The sequence below is a fragment of the Nothoprocta perdicaria genome, unplaced genomic scaffold (genome assembly GCF_003342845.1).
Source record: "Nothoprocta perdicaria isolate Ctin4 unplaced genomic scaffold, notPer1 scaffold_11, whole genome shotgun sequence".
NCBI lineage: Eukaryota > Metazoa > Chordata > Aves > Tinamiformes > Tinamidae > Nothoprocta > Nothoprocta perdicaria.
In genome coordinates, this window is record NW_020454205.1 from 1,512,946 (window position 1) to 1,536,388 (window position 23,443).

Sequence of the window (23,443 nt, forward strand, 5' to 3'; positions counted from 1 at the left end):
TGTTTCCAAACAGACATACAAACCATGAGAATTAAAAAGATATTAAATGTACATAAAAAGATAAAAAAAAAAAAAAAAAAAAAAAAAAAAAAAAAAAAAAAAAAAAAAAAAAAAAGGGTTTTCTGAAGAATAAATCATAGCAAACTAATGTAATTCTCTCCTACTGTGAGGAGTGGCCAGTAGGTCATATACCCTGGTACCAACTAGGCCTTTAAATGCTGTTATAGCTGATATTCCTGTAATGGGGGAGAATATTAGCTAACTGGATGACACTAGAAAGAGAAAGGTGTAGAGCAGTGGTGAGATTGTACTGAAGAGCAGCTATGAGTTATTTCTGTCCCAATAGAACACAAATGAGGTTCCAGTGAGACCTGTCAGGTCTCACCCAATTTCTGTATTCGCTGTATTAATGACTGGATAAAGAAGACAAAAAGTGCAGATGACACCAACTAGAAGAAGCTGCAGCACTTGGAGGGTAGGATTAATATTTAAAACCATAGTAACAAATTAGGAAAGTGTAAAGATATAATGATAGCGTACATGCAGGTGGGATAATCAACTGCATAAGCTGAAAAACAGTATCCAAGAACTGTAAAAAAGGATCCGAATCCAGTTTTAGTGGAAAAAAGGCTGAATATTTGTGCTTAGCATCAAATTATCATGAAAAAATGGTATGGGTATATAAGAAAGTGCTCTATACATATATGTGTGTTAACACATGGCACCAAAATTACCAGGCTCCTCTGGGCAATACAGTTGTAGCTCTATTTAGTTTTCTGAAATACAATTCAGGTGCTACGGATCAAATGAAGACTGTCCTGGGTAGACTAACAAAACACCCAAAGGTCTAAAAATTAATGCATGAGCGAAAAACAGGAAGCAATAGATTTAAGAATACCTTTTAAGAGGAAGGATAGTAGATTGACTAATGGAGTTGCAGAAGCAAGTGGTGACACAGATTTTCAGGAACTGAAAGTAGGTTCTGCCTTACATCACTCTTACCAGATTATTGACAAGTCAAGTGCTCTTACTTTATTTTTATTTTTATTTTTATTTTTATTTTTATTTTTATTTTTATTTTTATTTTTATTTTTTACCTGCGTTAGAATGGTGAAAATCCGTTTCCTCTGCAGCTCCATCCATGGCATTTGTGTGCTCTTCAGGCCTGTCATTAGTCATGGTTCTTCGGATACTCTGGTACCTAGGGATAGGAGACTGGACTTATATATATATATAGCAATATGGCACCTATGACCCAATTGTGGCTCCAGGGGACTCTAATAATGAAGTTAGGCTTACCTATTTTCTCTCCCATACAGGTTGACATACACTCATCAACCTAATTTCAGTTTAAGAGCCTTTTGTGGGCTGAATTTCTGACAACCAGTTTTCATCAGCCACAGAACACAGGTGGAATAGGAACCCTTTAGAAGGCAACACGCAAACGAAAAGGGACAGGCATGAAAATATGTATGGGCAGCTGCAGCAGCAACTGGGGCCCGGCCTTCATACCCAGTTGTGCAATGGGCTGCATGGTTTTGTGGCCACGCAACGTGCAAGCGACGTGAGCAAATCTTACCGGCGATTCAGCTGTTCCATTTGCTGGATGGAATTTGACCTCTGGAGAATCTGTGGGGCTGGGGGGGCTGTGGGTCGCTGCCACGTCGTGGTCCTGTTCACGTGGTCCACATAAAAAATTCGCCCATGGCTGTCAATACGAGCCTCCCAGTCTGAATAAAGCAATGAAATACTGTGAATTGTGGAGAGGTTTGGGCTTATATATTCAGGTTTTTAGCTTTGTTTCTTTCGCAGCTGAATCTACTGCTCTTGATTTCTCTTTCTCTGCTACAGGATGATTTCAGCACAGAACTTTCTCACTGGAAGGTTAAGAAACACTGCTTTTCCCTGATTTCATCCTATAAATTCATTATAAATAATCCCCCATCACAGGGAGTTTCTATGGAATTCATATCTAATAGCATACAAAAATAAATAGAAATGAACCCCCACTAAGTAGTGATTGTCCCAGAAAAAAAACCAATTCAAGAGCTTCAGCTTTATTCTCTTGCTCTAAATTATGCCAAGAGGCTTATCCCAATACAAAAGGCCAGGGCTAAATACGAGAAATCTTGCAGAGCTTTACACTTGCCTCTGGTTCTAAGGGTAATAATAAAACAGATCCCAGGGCTCCTCTTGGATGCTGCATGCACCTACTTTAAAGGTAAGCAAATCTGTCCAAGATAGATGATTTTAATGTTCAAACACTTTCAACCCTTCAAAGACCACTGGCTAGCAAGCAGTCTGTGCACCTCCTGCTCCTCAAGGAAAGAGGTTGCAAGAATATCTCGACGGGAGAGAAACAGGACTAAATAATTCTAGTGCAAACATTTAACGCTGCCAGCCTGAAAACCTCAAGCTCTGTTGTTCTGTGTGTACCAGGACTGCTGTCAGCTCTGGGAGGCAGTTGAGCGGCTTGCCACATTACCCCGGGGGCCTGATGAGTCACTAGGAGGCCGGAAAGGCACGTGGCATCCCTGCAGGACAGCTGTGTGTAGTGCTAATTATTCTTCTAGCTTTATGATGCACAATTAAATCAATTTACTAGTGTCTACAGCAGAATTTGTACGTGTAAAAGCCGGGCAGGAAAGGTATTTTGATGTCTTCTTTCTCCAAACCTGAAAACGCGCCCCCATCCTGATTTTGAAGTATACCGTCAATGAAAAATAATAACTCAAAATAAAGAAAATTACATCAAAGAAAGGGTTATAGCTTGATTACTGTATTGGCTCTTCAAAATATAATATGTTTCAATGTTGTTCCAAACAAAACCATCTCATTTTCATCTCAACAAAAGCAAATATTTCAATGTTTCAGCATTCTCTGAAAATTGTTTCCATTTTTTTCCTAAAGAAAAAAGCAAATATTGAAATAGATATTCCTGTACAAAGCTCCCATTTTCAAAAAGCACCTTCTGCTGAAATCAAAAAAGTATCACCTTCTGGGGAATTAAAATTCTTATTAGGAACATTTAACCAGTGCTAATAATAAACCAGCAGTATTCTACGCAGCAGTCACCAGTTCTATGGCATGATCTTGACACAGAAAGAACATTTTTGCCTTCATTCAATGTTAAATACACAAGTAGAGAGACTTGAGCAATGTCTTCTGAAGTGGAGCACCTGCATCACTGCTGTGATGGACAAGGATTACCTTCTGTAAGTCAAAGCTTTGATTTTATAGGGGTACATGTGTATAACACACGCACCTGTGGGACTGAGTAAATCCTAGTAAGTGGCAGAAATGCTAGAGCTTTGGCTAAAATGGTCAAATCTTTTTGACTAACATTCAAGCAAGACTGCTTAGTTATTAAAGTCCACAGTTGGCTTCTGAAACCAAAAAGGCAGCCCATGGATGAGCTACTGCCCTACAAAGGCTTTCTGAATGCATTTCTCATTTACCACCCCTGACCATTGAACATTTCCCAAAATATTCTGCACTTTTCGGGATGAAAAGCGATCCAAATGCAAATTAAGTATATTTCTACCAGGCACAATTTTATCAAAAGCAATACCAGTTTACTGAGGTGGTAGTTGATTACCTTTTGGATCTGTGGACAGGTCTGAGTTGTTATATACACTTATTATTATGAAAACAGAAGGAAATAAAGTCTTCTCATCACTTTGACATTTCAATATGTAGCTATATCTGAGTTTTGATATCAGATTCCTTACAATCACCTTCTCTAATTACAAATTAAACACAATCCTGTTCCACACAGTGAAACCCAAATATATCACTTTTAAACTCAATATCTGAATTCCTGACTCCTTTAAAATATTATTCGTGGTTCTTCCTGCTAATGATCACAACCTTCTAAACTATTTGTTCCTAATGTAATAATGCACATTAAATTAGGAATGGTGTATTCTAGACTAACGGCATATAATAGTGGACCTGCTTAGGAAATATTAAACATAATGTTTTTCTATTGGTTGGACAGCTTTTTATTCTTTTTATTCTTCTTTTCTTTCTTTTTTTTTTTTGTCCTTTCTTTAAACATCTCTTACTGATTGGAACATTGTTGCTCCAGATTTAGCTTAGCTTAGCTGATCTGTCCCACAGTTGGGAATGATATATTTTTGATAGGTATCAGATAAATGGGAAAAGACAATTTGTCAGCCAAATTAGGAGCACGCAACACTTACTCAATAACCAGGTTTATTTTATACTCAGAAGGCCTTGACTCTCAGAAAAAAAAAGGCAAGTAACAGAGGTAGCTTTTATCTAATCTGTGCAAAGGACACTGAAAGACATTACATATTTCTTCACCAGTCTTCACTATATGAAGCATATCCATAGCTTTCAAAGTGCCTCACACAGACTCACTGCCTTACCCTTGGGTCCTGTATGCTGAAAAGACAATATCATTTCATCCTACTTCTCCACAAATTTCCCTTAACAAGTCTGTATACATTAGGTATGATCACCGCAACACATTTTTTTCTGTGCAGACACAGTGCCTTTTGCAAAACAATCCTAGACTTAATCATAATTTCTCACTTGGAGCCTCTCAGTTGTTCGCTTCCAGTTCTCATGTTAAAAACAATAAAATAATACTACTACTAATAAAAAGTAACACATCAATAATAACAATAATGAGATCTAAGCAGGCTATCCCCCAATTAAAGCATGAAGAAGCTCACTTGGTGGTAGAGCCTCATCCACTCTCTGGTAGCGGCTAACATCCTGACGCACGGAAGGCAGCGACCTCAGCGGCTGATGGCCATTAGCTTGAGCACCTAAAATCAAAATGCACATAAATTATCTTTCAGTCAATAGGAGGAAGCCCCCAGAGTTCTCTCTAAAGCGAGTGAGAGGCGGTCAAGGCTTCTGTATAGCATTTTAGGATACTCCTAATATTGATCTGTTTTTTCAGAAAAATCATCTATGTTTCAGGCAAATGTTTTCTCTGCAATCCCAGCTCTGGAATTGTCAGGAGCCAAAGCTGAAGCTCCACTGACCCCCCGCCTTGCTGCTGCAAAACAAGATGCGATTTGACACCTACTAAACAATCTCCTCCATGTCTAGAAAATCCTGTTCCCTGAAATAAACATTGTTCCCTGAGATTTCTGGGGCGATTTAGCACTCTCAGACTCGAAAAAAATCATTTGCTCTTTGGGAATATTTAGTTAATTTCAATAAAATTTTATGGCAGAGATTATTTATTATAGGGGTCTCCAGAACAAAATGAGCTTCAAGGACAGGGAAAGGATCCCAACTTCAGAAACATTATCAACAGGATGCATCCAACACTCCTCCTTGATTGCATCCACCTGATGACATGCACTTCAGTCCCTGAAGAAAGGGAGTGGATGAATCCGTATTTGGGAATGATCTATTGTGGACACCTTTCTATTTTCAATGAATTTAACAACACACTAAATTCTCTATTTTACAACTGGTGAAATTTTTATATGGTTTAGATGAGAAATGGTTCCAACCATTGGTTCCAACCAATGGTTCCAACCAATGGTTCCAACAGCACTATGATGTGCCCATAGAGAGAAGGAGTTGGAAAAATAGGCCAAATCAATCTGAAGTGCAACCAAAATCTGATTCTTAATATCCTTATGCTTGTTTGCTAAAATATACATGTATTTTCTTCACCTCAAAAACAATTCAAAGAAAACAGGAAGGTTTTTCAGTTTCCACGCTCTGTTTTTCCCTTATTACTTTTCTGCTTAACTAACGGGGTGATAATGCAGAATTATTCACCTTTACCAATACTCTCTCAAAAATCAGTTTTTCCTAATTTCAAAGTAAGCATTGCTTGGCTACTCAGTTTTCCCTTCATTTTAAAAGGCCTCAGAGCTTCTTGAACAAAGTAAGTCTCATGGAAACCAAAAAAAAAAAAAAAAAAAAAAATCTTGAAAGATATTGAGAACTGTGAGATTAAATAAGGGTTTTATTTTCATGTGTTCACTTTAAAAATAATTTTCAATGGCTGCAGAAAGGACGAGTCACTTCAGAAAGTGCCTCCTGCAGCTATTACCTCCAGTAGCTCCTTCAAGCTCTGCTGTAGCCCCCTCACAAGCTGCCTGGGCTCCTTCAGTTTCCTCCTCTTGAGACTGGCTGCCGGCCGCTGCTGCCTGCAGGCTGCTCCTCCTCTGCCAAATTTCTTCTGCTTCCTCTTGGTCTTGCAATTCCCCTGCTTCAGCCTCCTGCACCTCCTCCTGAGGGACCTGTATGGCGGGTAAAGAGCCAGAAGTATCTGCAGAGGCCTGTGCTTCAGCCACAGGCTCAGTCCTAGCGGCATCAGCGGCACAAGCTCCCTCTTCCTCTTCCTGAGAAGTGAAGGCCGGGGTCTCAGGAAAGCGAGCGCTTTCCAAAGAAGAACACCGTGTTCCGACGGAGGAACGCTGCACGGTGGCACCTTCATTGCAAGAGCTGTCTGCCCCTTCCACATCACTCTCCCCTTCCGGCCTGGTACTAGCCTCACTCACACTCTCCGTGCGAGCAGGGTCACTCTGCTCCGTTTCTGATGACACCTGGGAAGGTTCAGAGCCTTGGTCGATGGATTCCGTCTCACTAGCTCCTCTTCTGCTCCCAGCAGCAGCATCGACAGCTCCCGAGTCCGCACTGCCAGGGGGCTGCTCTGCCTCCTGAGCAGCACATAACTCACTGCCACTCTGTTCTGCTGGTGGGTCACTTTGAGAGTCTTGCAGGCTTTCATCTCCTGCCACCTGGGATGATGGCTCTTGGAGAGCCTCTTGCTGGTCTTCAGCTGATTGCAAAGGAGCTTCAGAGGCTGAAGCACCTTCATTCTCTGCAGGTCCTTGCATTATCTGGTCTGAGGAGTAACTTGAACCATTTCTTTCAACATTTCTTGTAGCACCATTAAGCATTACTAGACCACCATCATCTTCCAAGGAGGATGGAAAGCCCAGGTCTTGATGTAGCTCATGCTCTTCTTCATCGGAGTCAATGTGAAGCATAGCATTAAGTCTTGTGTCAGTAGGGAAGCTACTCCTCAGCTTTGGGGAGGCCCCAAGGGGACGCTCACCACAAACAGATGTCCCAGGTCTGGGATGATTATTGTGTTCTATTGCATCCAGATAGTCATTCAGAGAGTCCTGGCGACCTCTGGTAGGTGATGATCTTGAAGCAGTAGAGGTTAACTCATCCTGGTCCGTTTCCAGAGTTGCACTAGTCCTTAAAGGGTGTTTGGGAATTGCTTCTCCAGAAGATTCCTCGAGGACCGGCCCATTGGAACACACTGTAGACGTATCGTGATGTCCTGCTGGCATGTCCTCATCGTCAGAGGGGCTCCCCAGGTCTCCGTTGACAGAGTTCACTCCCAGCAAAGTACCCACTGTTTCTGGGGAAGCATCTGCAGAGCAACACAAAAAGATTGAACACATGACATAGTTACAGACCATTGATTCCATTCTCTTTGCATCACAGGTATGGTATAAAAATACATGTTTCAAGACATGCTTACAGTTACATCAATACAGGCATCTGCAACAATAACAGAATTTCCTCTATATAAACTTATAATATCTCGTAGGATAAGGGAAATTTATGGTTGTGAAGCATCATGGCAAAGGACTTCCTCATTCTGCTTTCAAATGGCACAGCACTGTCCAGCATCCTGCAAAACTGTCTGTAAAGTCAACTCCTCAATCAAAGAGTGATTTTTTTATAGCATATTTCTCTCATTTGCGCGATGAGTTAGTAATTCCCCAAGTGGGAATTGAACAGGCACAGATTGGAAAAATCCAGCTGTAAGTGTCTGTACTTCTGTGCAAGAAGTTTAAAATCACCAAATACACCGGCCAGAATGGCTGGCAACAAACATCTTAATACAAGCGTGTTTTTAATAGCGACAGAGCAAAAAATAATTAGATACAGGACCATATAGGTACAAATAAGACAAGGATAGTTGTATAAAGCTAAAAAATAGGACAATATTTCACTAATAAAGATTTTATCAAGCCCAATGAAGTAGAATTTAAGATATATAGTGACCTAAATAGTCATATATTAGGTCATAAACATGCAACTGCATTAGCAGTGTTCTACTACTTGCCTTCAGGACAGAAAAAAAAAAAGAGAACTAAAAGAATGGCTTAATGGAAGCATATATTCTTCTCACTATGAGAGATATTCTCAATTCTGAGCAGGACAGAGTCCTGTCAGGGGAAAATGACAGTGTGATCTACATATATGCTTGGAGAGGAGGAGAATCGTGGGTGGAATCTCACTTGCAACTCTTCATCTCAGCCACAGGTAGCCACCTTACGTGCCGCAGAGAGATCAGAAACAATGAATTAAACTACCTAATATGTCCCATAAAATTGAATAATAAACACATCCATTCAAAATATAACTCTAATAAAACAGAAGAACAATAGAGGAAGTTATCAATATTTCAGCAATGGTATCTCCAAAGAGTATCTGAAATACCCCCAAATTTGACTCCTGCTAGAGAAAAGCTGCAACAGAGACACTGTACACAAATGAGAAGCACTTGTAAATCCTAGAATTTCTGTGGTAGCTCTCCTGTTATCCTATCTAAAGCTCCAGATCACTGACAACTCTCACCTTCATGAACAGAAGATGTGATTTCCACTTTGAACTGGAGGTATCCACTGACATGATCAGCTGGGAGCCTTCTGCCAAGATTATAGCTGAGAACCTGATCTCTGTAAAAAATACCACAGATATTAATCTTTATAGTTTTAACTGTTTTATTTTTACTTCTCTGGCATTTTATATTAGATACTTTTATCATATATAATCAACATGCATTGACTTTTGCACTATTAAAACCAGTCTCAAGTTGTGACTTGCATGGAGACAAATGCTAACAATGCCCCAAAGTTAACTGACATGCTACTTTTTATCATTTGCAGATAGAGACTGTGCCCCAGAAACTCTCTTATAACCCCTAACTCGCTCATAATTCCAAAAGAAATCAAACTGTAATGGAATCTCTGCCTCCTCAATATCCAAATTAAAATGCTTATATTTTGTAATTAACAAAATCTTTGCATTTTTGAAAACCTTCTGCCCTCTTGTGGCTTTTTACTCTATCTGAAACTCCAAGCCTTTTTTTTTTTTTTTTTTTTTTGATCTGTCTAAATTTGTTCCTATTTACATAAGTTTTCAATGCTTGAATTTAACTTCAAATACCTGCTTACAATTTGCTGAACTCAATGAAACTCAGATTTACTAAGTACCAGTAACAACTTGGCACTTGGATAAAATCCTAGGCTACACATACAGCCCACGGATGCCTTCAGCTCAGCCGAGGGGAAAGAAAGATCCTTTGAAGATCTCCCTGAAAAATTATCATGGGTATAAACATTTCTCTTCTGCTGGGAGCATTCTGATTGCAATATGAGTGACATAAACTAAATAGTGTGCATGCAAACATGAGTTTTTGGGGGAAAAAGAAGTCCCAAGTGGACAATGTGAGGCAAAGTGGCCTCCTCTGGGTGCTCTATGGGCCACAGTGCACCAAATCACTGCGTATCTGTACCACAGATTCATCTCGCTGTGCTCCAGCTACAATTCTTCAGTCAGCCTTGGGGTGTCCTCACAGGATTGGCATTTGAGAGCTCCACAGGACTCTGTGAGATCCTGTCTGTCAGGATTATAGCAGCCTGTGAAATACCTGCTCTGGGTGTCCTTCCTTCTCATACTTGTGTGTGATATGCACCAAAAAAACCCTCCACCACCACCAGCAAAAAAAAAACAGACTGCAAAAAAATTGCAGACAGAAGCAAAAACATCTGCAAGACTTACTTCAGGTCTATTCCAACAGCAGCATGGCAAAAGCAAACTGAATTCTTACCCAGGTCCCACCTACATACGTATTATACATCTCTTCCTTTCCCCCTGAAAAATCTGATTTATCGAATATACTTTACTGAGGAATGGAGAAGAAGAAAGCAGAAAATCTCTTCCAGCAATTTTGCTTAGGGAAAAAGAAAAAGAAAAGAACTGGACGCAGCGAACAAGGTAAGCGATTCCCAGACTTCACAGCACCAGGAATCCCAGGACAGAGGAACATTTGGGGATTTAGTATGGAAATGACCACCCTGAACCAGATTTTGAAAGAAAATCTTTGTCACTGTGGTGTTCCAAGTATGTAGCATTGGGCAAATTTATTAGAAAAAGCTCCTTGTGTTAACTTAGAACCATCTATCGAAACTCAGATGAAATATTTCTTCGGAATGTTAGATTGTATGTGTGTACACCTGAACTGCACTTGGAGACTATTACAAAGTGTATGGGCAGGTCTTCATTTTCTTAAAGCAAATTCTGTATCAGAAGACACAATCAGAATTTTAAGATTACTCTTAACATTTTAGTCATTTTATTCTGTTTTTACTTGTGTAACCACCACTTTGTAAACTTACAGTTGAAACCTGTTTTCAAATTGAATTTGCTGTGCTCCATTTATGCAGCTTGTTATTTTAATGGGAATATCTTTAAAAAAGGAGGCAGTTGTTTATATCCTGCTTTTTGTAGAAAAGCATGAGGATACTACCATGCTCTTAAACTCTCCAGGAAGAAAACATGCTTCCACTGTTCCATGTGGGTCTCATCCCCACCTACAGTTAATAGGGACACATCAAGTCTGCTAGAGTTTGATTTAAGCCCTATACAAAACAGATTCGAACAATCTGGTTCCTTCTGTTGAATTATTTTTTCTACCTGATGTGTCAAATCTAGCATGCAAAGGTCAAAAGATTCTGGCAAAAATAACATATTGTACTATACTGCTTTTTCTTAAAGGTAAAATTAGATTTCTGTACACACTGCTGCACCTCCAGCATTTGCTTCACAAGTCTCGCAGTTCGGCCCACTTGGCTGAAGGGATATTAAAACTTTGCTAATTAAACCGACAATGAAAAATGCTTCAAGTGTAAAAGTGTAAAGTGTAAAAGAAGTGAGACAATAAAATCGGCTTGTTCCAAGAAATTTGCACACAACTGTACAGAGCTGTGCTAAACAGTGCCTTGCTTCTTGGTTAGTTCCCCACAGAAAGATACATATAAACTATAAGAAACAACTACACATGCATGTATATACAAACATGGGTATGTTCAGAACAGGTTCAGAAACACAAATGTTTTCCAAGCAGGCAATAAGGCTACATATTCTTAGTAAGGGTATTTCTTAACTTTCCTCCTAGCTGGATGAGGTTGCTCTGCGCCCGTATCTCAGCTGTTGAGTCAACCCTGAGTGAAAGTTAGCATTAAAAACATATTAATTTACCCAATGGCATGTCTCTCCAATAGTCTCTGAACGGGTATGGTTAACTTCCCAAGAAAGCGCTTGATGATAGGACGACTCTTGGCAAATTTGTCTTTAACCTCAATTTCCAGGACATCTGTTAGAAGTGCAACAAAAGAATATTTCTGGAAGGAAAGAACATATTTGACACCGTATCAATACACCTTTATCCAGAAAGTATGCACATAATTACTACCAGTTTGCAGTGAACACCAAAAGCAGAGACTGATGAGTACAGCACTCTCCATGGTGCAGAATAATGTATCATTTACTAAGAGCTGTATTTCCACACATGTAATCAGCCTCTCTGGAAACGCTTGCCTTTACTGTTCCTCAGAATTAAGTGCTCAGGAGGAAACTGCCCTGCAAGAAAGGCACTTTGGTCCACATCAAAAACAGGAAGGAAAAGGAGAAGGAATTCTCACCGTACACCTTCAGGGAATGGCGGTGCAGGGTGAAGGAGGAGGAAAGAGTCTTTTTTCAGGTTGTGCTTCAAGAACTTCCCTTCTAGCACCACACTAGTGTAGAGTTAATTTATTTTGCACTGAAGGTGGCCAAAAGATTCCAAACTGGTGCATGGGCAGGTATGTGAGTGTGAGTGCATGCATGCACACCCCATGCAGACAACCCCCCTTAGGAGTGTAGGTCTAGATCTGTTTTCTCTAATTCATATTTCAAACAAACAAAAAGAGTGTGGGTAAAATCTGCTCAGAAAAGCCTATGCTAACCCTCTACTTTTAAGATCTCTTGGGCAAATCACAACTTCAGTACCATGGCTAACAGGCCTCTAAGCTGGATAGCTGAGGATGTATCAGAGCACGTAACTGTGTCTGCATGTAACAGAGTCAAAACAAGGAACAATCCTTCAGCTCCCCTACAGATACACTTACTATATTCAAAAACAACAATTAAACTGGGTTAGGAATAAAATTGCTTTCTCATGCAGCATGAATGGCAGAGTTGTGTTGTTGTGATAAACACAAAATTTCTCGCTCTCAGTTTGCTCTAAAATTGCATATCATTGTGCAGAAGGGAGTAGATGCAAAAAAAGGATCAATTCTGCACCACTAGACCAGCATATGTAATGGGATCATAAGCTGGTATTGTCAGAGCATTGCTACAGGGAAGATGCAGCAGTTAAAGCAAGATGATACAACGTATGCTCTAGTGAGTATTATCCCTTTTGCAATAAGCTGCAAAATCAGGGGAATGAACGAAAAGGATGGCAGAAAATATGAGTGCATTTTCCTGCAGTGCATTAGATGGACAGACAGACAAAACGAATGTGAATCGATTTAGAGATTAAAACTCTCCAGCTCTGAAGTCTTTCAGAGTTCACAGTCTTTCTCACAACCAAGCACTCAGTGCAAATGCCAGCCCTGCCCCATCCTGCTTTGGAAGCAAATCAAACAAGGCCAAATCCACAGAAATACTCTCCAAATCCACTCACTGGTCTGCAAAGACTATGGACTTCTGATGTTGAGGAGGGCTTTATTTCAACACCGTTCCTTCCTAACCACTTCTCTCCAAAGATGTGGCTTTGCTTACGTGCTGAAGGCAGCCATGGGACAGCACTGCTGCAGGTCCCTCCCCGAGACCTGCACAGCTTCACAGGTGACTCAAGACAAACAGAAGAGGAAAAGCAGCTTCTGTCACTCTGCCTTTTCTTCTGTAAATTCCTTCCATTTCTACAGCAGCACATACAGCATGCCAAAGAGCACCCTGTCTGCCTGACACAACAGAAACCTTGCCAACTGCTACGTGCAATGAGAGCATCCTTTCTGAATGAACAGTGGTTGCAATCACAGAGTACAAATGCTCTCTCTCATTGCACCTTTGCTTAAAGCGGCTGCTCGCAGCATACAATCCACGTTAATTAATTTATTCTTGCAATTGCAAGGGTTGCTGAGTGAATCCAACTCTTGGTAGCAGAGAAGGGAATGAAAACCTCACAGCAGTGTAGCATAAACATGTAGCTTAAACATGCTGATGATAGCTGCTTGCATCCAACACCGGGTCTTCTAGAATTACTCTAATTTGTGTGTCATTTTAAATCGCTGGCTAGAAAATAGGCTCAAAACCTTGAGACCACCGGGACCAAATCATAGAGAGAAAATATAAGCCTCGTATACTGCATCAGCTGGCAGACAGCTCTTAAAAGGCATACATTACCTCTCTGTGCCAAATAGGATTAGTTGTGTTACTGATGATAGTCGACCTTCTTTCCTGACCGTGATGAGCAAATGTGGGAAACGTACTTTTCTTGCCCGGCTGAATGGACATCTTTAGATAAGGATCAGGGTTGAAGAACATGCCTTTTTTAAGTCCAACTGCCCTAATATCTTTAAAGAAAAAAAATAAAAGAACACAGAAATTAAAAGTAGATCGTGAACTGGCATATCCTAAAATATTAAGCACGAAATCAATTTACCATAAACCGCTAAGGAAAGCAACTTAACATTAGTCATACAGTAACTGATAACTAGGCAGATAGTTAAAGCAGGAAGACAAACGTTTTCCCAGGGGAATATACAGAGGAAAAGCATCAATGACCTCATTTACATTCTGGCCTCCAGTCACACATAACATAAAACATAGCATGAACTTCTATCTTACACAGACTTTCATCTTGCTACCTAAGATATATCCAACTTAAAGAGATAAATGCACTTCCACAGTAGAAATGCAATGAAATAGGAAGTAGCTCCCTTCCAAAACATCAACTCTGTGTGCAGCAAACACACACAGAGCTCATGATCTGTGAGCTACAGCTTTTCAGAAACTGCTCTGCCAGGAGAGAGCAGAGCTGCTTCTGACACAGGCAGCCCTCCTCGTCCAGCAGCCCCTGACCATCCACCAGCAGGGAAGGGCAAGAGAGCCATCAAAAGACTAATGCTCCCCAGCAATGAGAAGACCATGCTTTATCCCCTTTTAAAAACATCTTCACATTCTATTAGTCTGCACAAGCACAGATCACAAATCTGCAAAAGATCTGCAGGGATGAAGCAGATGACTTTGCAATTGCATTAACAATCTTATTTCACACTGATTTGCTAATATGGTAATATACTGTACAATGTTACTGAGGATGTCTGACATATAGTGCCATGATTTATAAAAAGCACCTCGTCAGGAAGATTCTGCCAGTTGGCTCACGACGTTATTTCCCCTTCATTTTAGAGCCTGCTATGAAACATCCATCTTTCGCCATTACTTGAGTCTCAATAATTTGACATGTGTTCATCCAAAAGTGTTTTCTTACACATTTGGATGTCTTTGTCTTAACAAAGGCTCAGAAGGACACACATTTCCAAGAGTCTTCTTCAAATTGTACGAAAGGAAGGAAAACCAGGAATGTTTTTGAACATTCATGCTCTAGTGCTAATGAAAACAAGCGAGGCTGGTGCCACTCAGCTATTTTGTGGTAGTGACAACTTCACTCCCTTTGATACCAGCATATATATATATATATTTTTTTTTTTTTTAATGACCATTTGCAGCATTGCTTTTTTATTGCTTTCTTCAGACGCTTGGGATGAACTTGCAATTTATTTCGGAGCTACGTTTTCCACTCTTAATCTAAGAGTAATTTTTCCCTTGAGCAAATTGAAAAATTTCTGCACATTCTCATGCTGAGATTTGCCAAATCCCTTTCTTTAATTTCTAGAGATTTGCAAATCTAGCCTATTTCCAGCAAAAAGTTCTCCCTCTACAATGATGTCTTTCAAGTCACTAGAGTGAGCTCTCTCTCCTAGAGAGGTTAACAAAGACATGCATTATTTTCCACACATTTTTTCCTCTTTTTGTAGAACTAATTTGCAAAAATTAGATCAGAACTGCTTTTTACCTGAAAGGGTAAAGCTGACTAACTTCCGAGAGTGCTGGCCTCCAGAAGCACCTTCATCCATGCCTTCTACTCCCATCTGAAGAGAAGGAAAAATGAAGAACATCCTGAAGTTTTCATCTGTTTTTAGGCATGTTTGACAAGGATTATGCAATTGTAAAGCAGTACGCAAGGGAACTCCGGCCTATTACCCAGAGGAAAAGTTACAGTATCTGTTTCTAGGAAAACACCTACTATTTATGTCATGTGGTGTTAACATTGGGATCATTGGAGCAGAGCGAGTACGGGAAGAAATGATCGATCGGGGGGGGAAAAAAAAAAAAAAGGTATTTTCTTATGGGCTTTGATGTTTCAAAATGGATCAACAGGACAAATTGGTACGAGATACCAAATATGTGCTAGCTGGGATTGTTAGGGTAACTTTTGTGGATTTTCTAGGGTAACTTTTTGTGGATTTTCTAAAACAGTTTGTTTTGCAGCAAAAAAGATTCAGGAAAGAAATCACAACTACACTAACAAAAGCGTTCACATCTATGAACAACATTTCTTTTCTTGTATTTCAGTTATCTAACTATGAATGCTCTCCAAAAGCTATGCTCATATTCCAGAGATTTTGAGAGTTTCTTTTCTACTTTTCTGAACAAACATTTTCTGTATTACTTTCCTCATGAAACTTTCTCATGTGTTAATATGTCCTATTATTTTATACACAAGTAGAGTTCTTACGGTGAATAGAAAAATGTGTTTTTCAAGAGAAAGATGTGAATCCAGTTAAGAAATCTCACACAAAAACATTGATGGGATTACATTAGAAGTGAAATGGCTCTCCCTGTACTCCCTGTACTCCCTGTACTCAGAAGAGATGACCCAGTCTGACAAAGCTTCATCTAAACACTACACTGGTGATATATATACTAGCAGTAAAACAGAAAGCGTTCTGATCTATTAAGCAATAAAAATAAGCCAAATAAAAAATTAACATCGGTGTGCGTGTCAATTAAGTATGAAAAGTAATATTTAACATCTGGACATTTGTTTAAAGATGAATTGGAAGTTATAGGATTGATAAATTATTGGGGGAGACTCAATAGCCAGAAACGGCTGAAAACGCAGCCATACCTTTTCATACTGCTTTAAGCAATTTAATATCATTAACTTTCACATACTTCCCAGGATTAGCAAGCATACTGAAAGAACAAAACAAAAATCAGTATATATACACACCACGGACAAAATCAAAACCTGATACTGCAGAATTTCTTTCCTTGCAAGACTCTCGTTTTGAGCATAGCACCTGGGCAAAGAAAAGCAGGGCCAGAGGAAGCAGCGTGACGCTGGGGCCGGGCGCGCGGTGCCGGGAAGCGACGCTGTGCACATCCCCGCCCGCTTCCTCGGCGTGTGGCTCCGGCCGTGACTCACCCTCCTTCGCAAGGGACAACCTTTCTCACTACGATGCTCCAAATGCTGCTGTTTTCCCACGACATCCCTATTGCAAGGAGTTTGTATGGAGCCCTGAGCAGCAACAGCTGGCAGGAAACCCGAGGGGCCTTGAAAGCACACAGGGTAACTTGCAGCTCAGCTCGTCCTGATCCAGGCCCAGGCTCCAGGAATGCATCCCTGGGATATTCCCTGCTTGTGCCCCATGCACGGGGTCCTAGGAACCAGGCGTATTGCGGTGTACTCTCTCTGGCTTCTTCTAACATGTAGTAGTTTCTTGTTAAAAAAACTATACAGCAAGAAAAACACCTTCCTCATTCTACACTCTACATTCTACATTCTGTTTTTCTGTTGTCACTGATGAAGTGACTTAATGTTCACTATTTCTTGTGTTTTATAGAAAAAATATGACTGCCCACGATTCAGTTGTAATACAATGATTCAGAACTCTCTTCTCTAGCAATTCTATGGTAGAGGAGTCCCCCACAAAGCTGATACTCCTTCAGACTTACCATTGTCACCATCCACTATATCTTCTTTTCCAGTTCCACTATGACCCAAACAATAACTTCAATTTTTCCCTCCTAATTTTCAAATCTGATCCCAACATAAATACCGAGAATTTTGAACTAGGAAAACTAGCTCCCTCGGGAAACCTTAACTTGTCCTGATTGCTACAGCAACCTGCTTTTCCCACTAGAACGGTGTGTAAATGAACACATCAGAAGGTTAACTGCTTACATGACAATGAAATAGTGCGACCTGGTGCTCGACAAATGGCTAGTCACGCAATACCAAAATTCAGAAAGATCCAAGTAGGCAGGTAATTTATTAGAGACTGAAAGAAGCATGGAAGCATTGGCTTGTTCACACTTACCAAAATTTCTGTAATAGGAGACATCACCACAGACCATTTACCTCCAGTAAACAGTCTACTATAACATACAGTATAGTATCTATGATAACAGATACTGTATTATGTAGCCATAATATCAACTTGTACTTAGTATACAATGTTGAAAAAGTTGAAGTGAAAGACCAGACTAAAAGCAGACTAGCTTGAGTAACTTGTGCTCTGTGCTATTTTCAAGACTGTAGTTGCCCAGACACCCTCCTGACAGATGTGGCTTTATGTGTTTGGCAGCTGACATCAGGGAAGCAAACACCCTGTGTAACACTGTGTGACCTGAATCTTAGGCCTGGTTGATAATCAAAACTACCTGGCATGCAAAATCGGAAGACTATTCTTAAAAAAGGAAGGGTTTTTTTGTTTGCTTGTTTTTAATGAAGATATTTCTTTTAAACAATTCAAGATTTCTTTAAAACATCCTTATTTCAAAGGAACAAGTGTTGGAATGAAATTGTAATAAGGAAACAATAACTCTCACTAGTGTATTTAATCTATACTTTAATGGTATATGAACACTCAAAGAATTCACTTGTTTCTGCAAGGCGAGTATTGTAGTCAAATTCAAGAGTATTCTAAAGTCAATTTTTTTTTATATTAATAATCACTGTCTCATCAACAGCTTAACTTTAAATATTAACAAGGAGTAATGAGGAACGGGGAGTTTGGTAAGTATTCAGTTTGAACTAGATAGCTATTGGAAAGTGTTTACCCAGGGCGTGAAATGACAGTCTATCTGCAGCCTCCAAATTGAAAGCAAGCAAAGTCAAATTCTGCGCAAAGGGATTTCTTTTTTGATCATGAATAGCTATTTAATAGATAGATAGATATAAATAGATATTTAATGTTATCTTCTTACACACATAAAATGAACAAACAAATCGGCTAAACTTACCATCACAGCAGGGTTTTTCACAGTGATACATGGAGTTGTAGCTCGGAGGGCTCCACTAACACCATGGTAGTATTTAAAGCAGATCTTTATTTCAGCTGGAAAACACAACATTAATCGCATGAAATCCTTTGTGATTGACATTGGGCAAGAGAGAGACAATGAAGGCAATGGCTGCACGTGGGGAAGGAAAGTTCACTTCCGTTCAAACGTGCAGCCTGTTTCCCCAGCCGTTTACTGACACAGCTTCACTATGTAAAAAGCCACACACAGAGTAACTGTAGCTGAAAACTAAAATTGCAAAACTCTCTCTCAAAAAAGTGAATACAGGTTTTAGCTAAAATGTGCGTAAATTGCATTTTTTTAACTAGATTTCGTCTCCGAGTCAGTAAATAACTCGAGTGCATTTATTCAAGTTCTCGTAGTTGAGATGTCCACTATCGCTAATGAGTAAGAAAGGATTTGCAAATCACACTTTGCATTAACCCACTTTTTTGTTTTGAATGGATGCAGAGGGCAAGGAAATGAGATTAGTGTTGAGCTGTGAAGACCAGCCCACTTCTACGTAAGAATGATTTTGAATTACGATGTTTTCAACAGACCTGGAAGTAGGAAATCAAAAAAATCAATATATATATATATGTGTGTGTTATTCTTACATTATTTAATCAAAAGGAAATTGAAGCCTCTCTACAGCTTTATAAGCCTAGGTAGGAAAAAAGATATGCTGTATCTTGATCCTCTATGGAATAGCTGAAGCAACTGATTACTTGACTTCTCCAATGGAAGTGCTGTGCAGCCTGTTCAGATGAATGCATTACCATATATCATGTTGATGTGATGAGTTAGAGAGAGGAACCCTGTTTACGCAGTCTAAACAGGCTCCTTTCACACCAAAACAGTAATTCTCAAGCAAATTACTTTCCCCTGTAGTAACTGTGGCTCATCAAGACAGGAGCAAAGGGTGAGAATGCGCTGAGTGCAGCGAGCCCTCGTGTTATCCCGGGGGCTGAGGGCATCCACCGTCCTCCCTCGCCTTGGACAAGGGCACGAGGGACAACATGGTTCCAAGCAACCTTCCACGTACAGCCGGACACAGGCTTGCAGGGAATAAGGGCAGCGATTCAGAGTATGTTTTTCTGGATTATAACACGCCATATTTACTGCAAGACAAACGTGCTTTCTGCCTCTGACTTGATTCTTAGGAGACTGAGGAGAAAGGAAACCATTAGAGCATCTACTCTGATCAGTGTTGTGCTCTTGGTTATCCCTACTCCATTTCCTGCAGCGAGGTCTTGGTCACGGGTTACATAGCCAGGATACACTCACCCATGGGGGCCTTTGTGCCTCAGCTTGAAAGCAACTAACTCAAAACTTACTTTATTTTGGTTGTGCCTATCTTGGGAGGTCATCTCATATGGATCTTTCATTGGTTTTATTTATTTCTCTAAATCTCATAACACACGCAGAAAAAATCAGCAGTCTTAGATTTATTTTCAGATCACTGATGGAAACATTTAAAAGCACTGCACTTTGTTTCACCTATTGGTGGGGTTGGACTAGATGGGGATTGGACTAGATGACCTCTGAGGTCCCTTCCAACCTTAAGCATTCTGTGATTCTATGATTCTATTGCCTGTAGGGCCCCACTTTTAAGATCTCCCCTTTTTGTGCGACCTGTCAAACCTTCCCCTATCATTTGGTATGTCAGCCCAAAAACACTCTCGATAATGGTAACTAGGGTTTACCATCATGATAATGATGTTCTGATCATGAGATGATTATGTTCTTCAGGACAAGATACTGGGATTCCACATTAGCCCTACAGATATCCTGATGCTCAGATAGAAGTAGAGACCTAAGCGCACGATCGACCATAGTGAAAAGCTCTAACTATGCTGTTCAGTGAACTTTGGAAGTGTCGTTCTATGGGAGTAGGATTCCTCTTTCAGTGATCTGTTTCCAGAAGCACTTTTACAGTAAATTAAGCATAACACAGCTACTTACCTCCTCTCCCTGTATGGAAACCTTCTATTGCATAGGAAAAAATAACTTAGCTGATTTTCCAGCTAATATTTCTGCTACAGTTTTGTTACAATTGGTTACGAAAACCAAGACATCTGCTAAAAGGACTCTTGACAGGCTTTGGAAGAAACTGCATGCAACATACGTGAAGAAAGCTTAAAGCACTTCATGTTGGTATGTGGGAAAGGGGAATATTTCACCTTGCTTCTGATTCCATTCAACAGAGCTTAGCCTGCTGCTTGCAGGCTATTACGTTTAACTAAAGCCTGATATCCACTGTTGTTACTCTGTGTTCCTCCAGCTGGGCTAAAAACCCTCTAATTATGGCTGACTTGGATCCTATGTTTTCTGCCCTATATAGAACAATCTTTCTCTTTTCCTTTTCTGCTGGAATAACTTCAGTGAGAGGTTCAGACAGTTCAGATGGGCCTGACAGTCTGTGCAGGACAATCCCTCCATCCCAGTTCAACAGCATGTCCGGAATCTAAATGTGCCAAAATGGTATTTGGAGGCAGGGAGTGCGATTCCTTGAAGGCTGAAGTATTTCACTGCTGCGAAGATGATGAAACGCACACTCATCCCTATTTAGAGGGGATCAAAACCCATTCTGCAAACATGCTCAGCCAAGAATAAAATGTAAATACTTGCAGTTCTGGTTCAGCATTCATTTACAAAGCGAATGAATCTCAGAATTGTCCTTCAAAGGAAAGCACCTGGCTTAACAGAACCACCAGGGATATGTCCAGTGTAGAGCTGCTGAGTCCTCTTCTTCCCACTTGCAGCTGGTTTATAGACAGTCAAAATATAGGACTAACTTAGCCTGCTCTATTTACAACCAGTAGTCTGCTCTATTTACAAGCAGCCTTAAAGAAAAATTCAAAATACAAATTGGATTTCTAATCACCTACAAAAGTTCATTAGATATATGTAACAATTTTGAGCCCTCAACTGCAACTTCTTCCTAAATCGAGGATTTCTGTTGACTTATCAACAACGCCTACAGCCAAATGGGCACCTAATACTTTTAGCTCCCGTAAAATTGCAGTTTGAGTGCTTGGAAGTATTTGGAAGCTACTTCTCAGTCTGTAGAAAAACACTAATTTCTCCAAATTTATCTCTTCAAAAAAGAACCCAGCAATGGCTCGATGAATCTGTAAAACATATCAGAAAGAGCCATATAAAAAACTGCCATGTTAATTAATTAATCTGAACACTCCATAACACCATAATCTCCTCCTTCTAAAGCCAATGGCTGTTGCTCTTTTATAGCCATAGATTTATAGCTCAGGTCCATTATATAAAAACGCTGGAATTAACGATGGGTTTCTAGGACTCAAACACTGACATTTGAATTTCAAAAGAACTCCTGCATGAGATTATAGTGCTGTATTCTCTCCATGGACTATGCACTCTCGTCTCATCAGCTTATTTCAAATAATAGCTTGCTTTTAAAAAACGCATAATTCCCCCAAGTCCCTCACTTCATCTGTTCCCTGCCTTTCATATTTTATCTTTGTCCATCAAAAAAGTTGTTTTTGCATAAAAATATACTTGAAATACATAAGTACCAACATAATTATAGGAGAACTCACTCCTCTCCAGGAGGCAGATAATTCAGTTCAATATTTTTTTCCCCTTTTAAGAACAGGTATGAATGTTTCTAAGCCAGGGAATGTGTTCACAAATAGCTTAGAGACAACGGTGGCAGGAGAATCTCCAGTTAAGAGTAACGGCACTGGTTACACAAAGTTACCCAGTCCCAAACTATGACCTGCTGAATTTCACTCAAATGAAACCTACAGCTAAAGGAAGATCAAGAACATGTGAAGGCAGGAAATGGGCAACGAATCATGTTGGCAGAATATTCATCATCCTCGACCATTTTGTTCAAAACCATTCAAAACACTGAACAGGGCTTATATCTCTTAACAGATAAAATTACTCTTCATTGGAGCAGCCCCTAAAAGCTAAAACCAACAAATTCAATTCTGAAGCCAATTTTTGAAAAAAATCATATTTAAACAAAAATGAAACAAAAAAAAAAGGGGTAGGAATCTGCTCTACTAAGTGTAAAGTATGGCAAGTTTCAGTCTCAGCAGAGAGGCTAAAGATCCGTCTATAAAACCTGAATTGTAAATTAAATCCGCCTAATGCAAACACATGTGTTATCATATTTTCTGAATTTATCTTGTAGTTTATTCCAGTCACAAAACTGAGATTTTAAGTACAGAGCAAACACGGGCTGTGCAGCCACTCTATCTGCGTACTGCACTGTGGCACCAGAAGTAATTTAGCCACAAGCATCCCAAGGGTGACTTGGAAATGATCGATGTGACAAGACTGGCAGTTTCTGGATGCATCCCAACAGCTGCCACTCTGGATTACAGTTCAAGATGTAAACTCACAGCATCACTACAGAAAATGTATGCAAATAAACATATTTTTATCTCGCTTGCAGGAATGACGATGACATAGAATATTATAAATATCCGCAAAATTATTACCCTAAAGTAAAGATTCTACTGCAGTGTTGCCACCTGCTGCGAACTTGTCTTGTTCCTCAAAATTGTCCCTTTATTTTACAGAGGTTGGAAAACTCTTCGGGGAGTCATGGTCATTTTTAGGCAATCCTCCTGCAGATTATACAGCCAACAACTTTACAGAGCTGTCTGGTGAGTCACTGTTTTCCTTCCCACACATTTCAGCAAGCCTCAGAGCATCAAGTACCACACCACCTCAATTATGCAGTGTGTATATATTGTTATGTAAGTCCTGAAACACCATCTCAGGGATCTTGCTGCTCATATTTCCTTTGGTGAACCTCCTTTTCGTGCTTCCATCGCCCTGTGGGTCCTTCCCGAGGGAAAGGAAAAAGGAGTCTCTGTCTGTGGTGGCTGGTCAGCCACTTTGGCCAGCAGTGACAGCTTAAGGGCACCAGCTGCTTGCGAGGGTGAGCTGGAGTTTGCTCTTTGCATATATTTCATTTCCCCTCTGCATCCTCTTTTCTTTTCCCTCAGCTGCTCCTCTC

The 23,443-nt window shown here is 40.1% G+C and overlaps 1 protein-coding gene across 1 annotated transcript in view; it reads right to left on the reverse strand.

Moving 5' to 3' along the window:
• HECW2 (HECT, C2 and WW domain containing E3 ubiquitin protein ligase 2) overlaps positions 1 to 23,443 on the reverse strand; it is a 133,127-nt gene that overhangs the window by 36,378 nt on the left and 73,306 nt on the right. The window contains exons 4-12 of the mRNA XM_026047485.1: positions 18,394 to 18,488; positions 15,158 to 15,233; positions 13,483 to 13,652; positions 11,293 to 11,435; positions 8,608 to 8,708; positions 6,053 to 7,390; positions 4,704 to 4,799; positions 1,580 to 1,730; positions 1,098 to 1,201 (exon numbers count right to left, since the gene is read on the reverse strand). Coding sequence (XP_025903270.1) covers positions 1,098 to 1,201; positions 1,580 to 1,730; positions 4,704 to 4,799; positions 6,053 to 7,390; positions 8,608 to 8,708; positions 11,293 to 11,435; positions 13,483 to 13,652; positions 15,158 to 15,233; positions 18,394 to 18,488 — 2,274 coding nt within the window. The remainder of the gene's footprint in view (positions 1 to 1,097; positions 1,202 to 1,579; positions 1,731 to 4,703; positions 4,800 to 6,052; positions 7,391 to 8,607; positions 8,709 to 11,292; positions 11,436 to 13,482; positions 13,653 to 15,157; positions 15,234 to 18,393; positions 18,489 to 23,443) is intronic.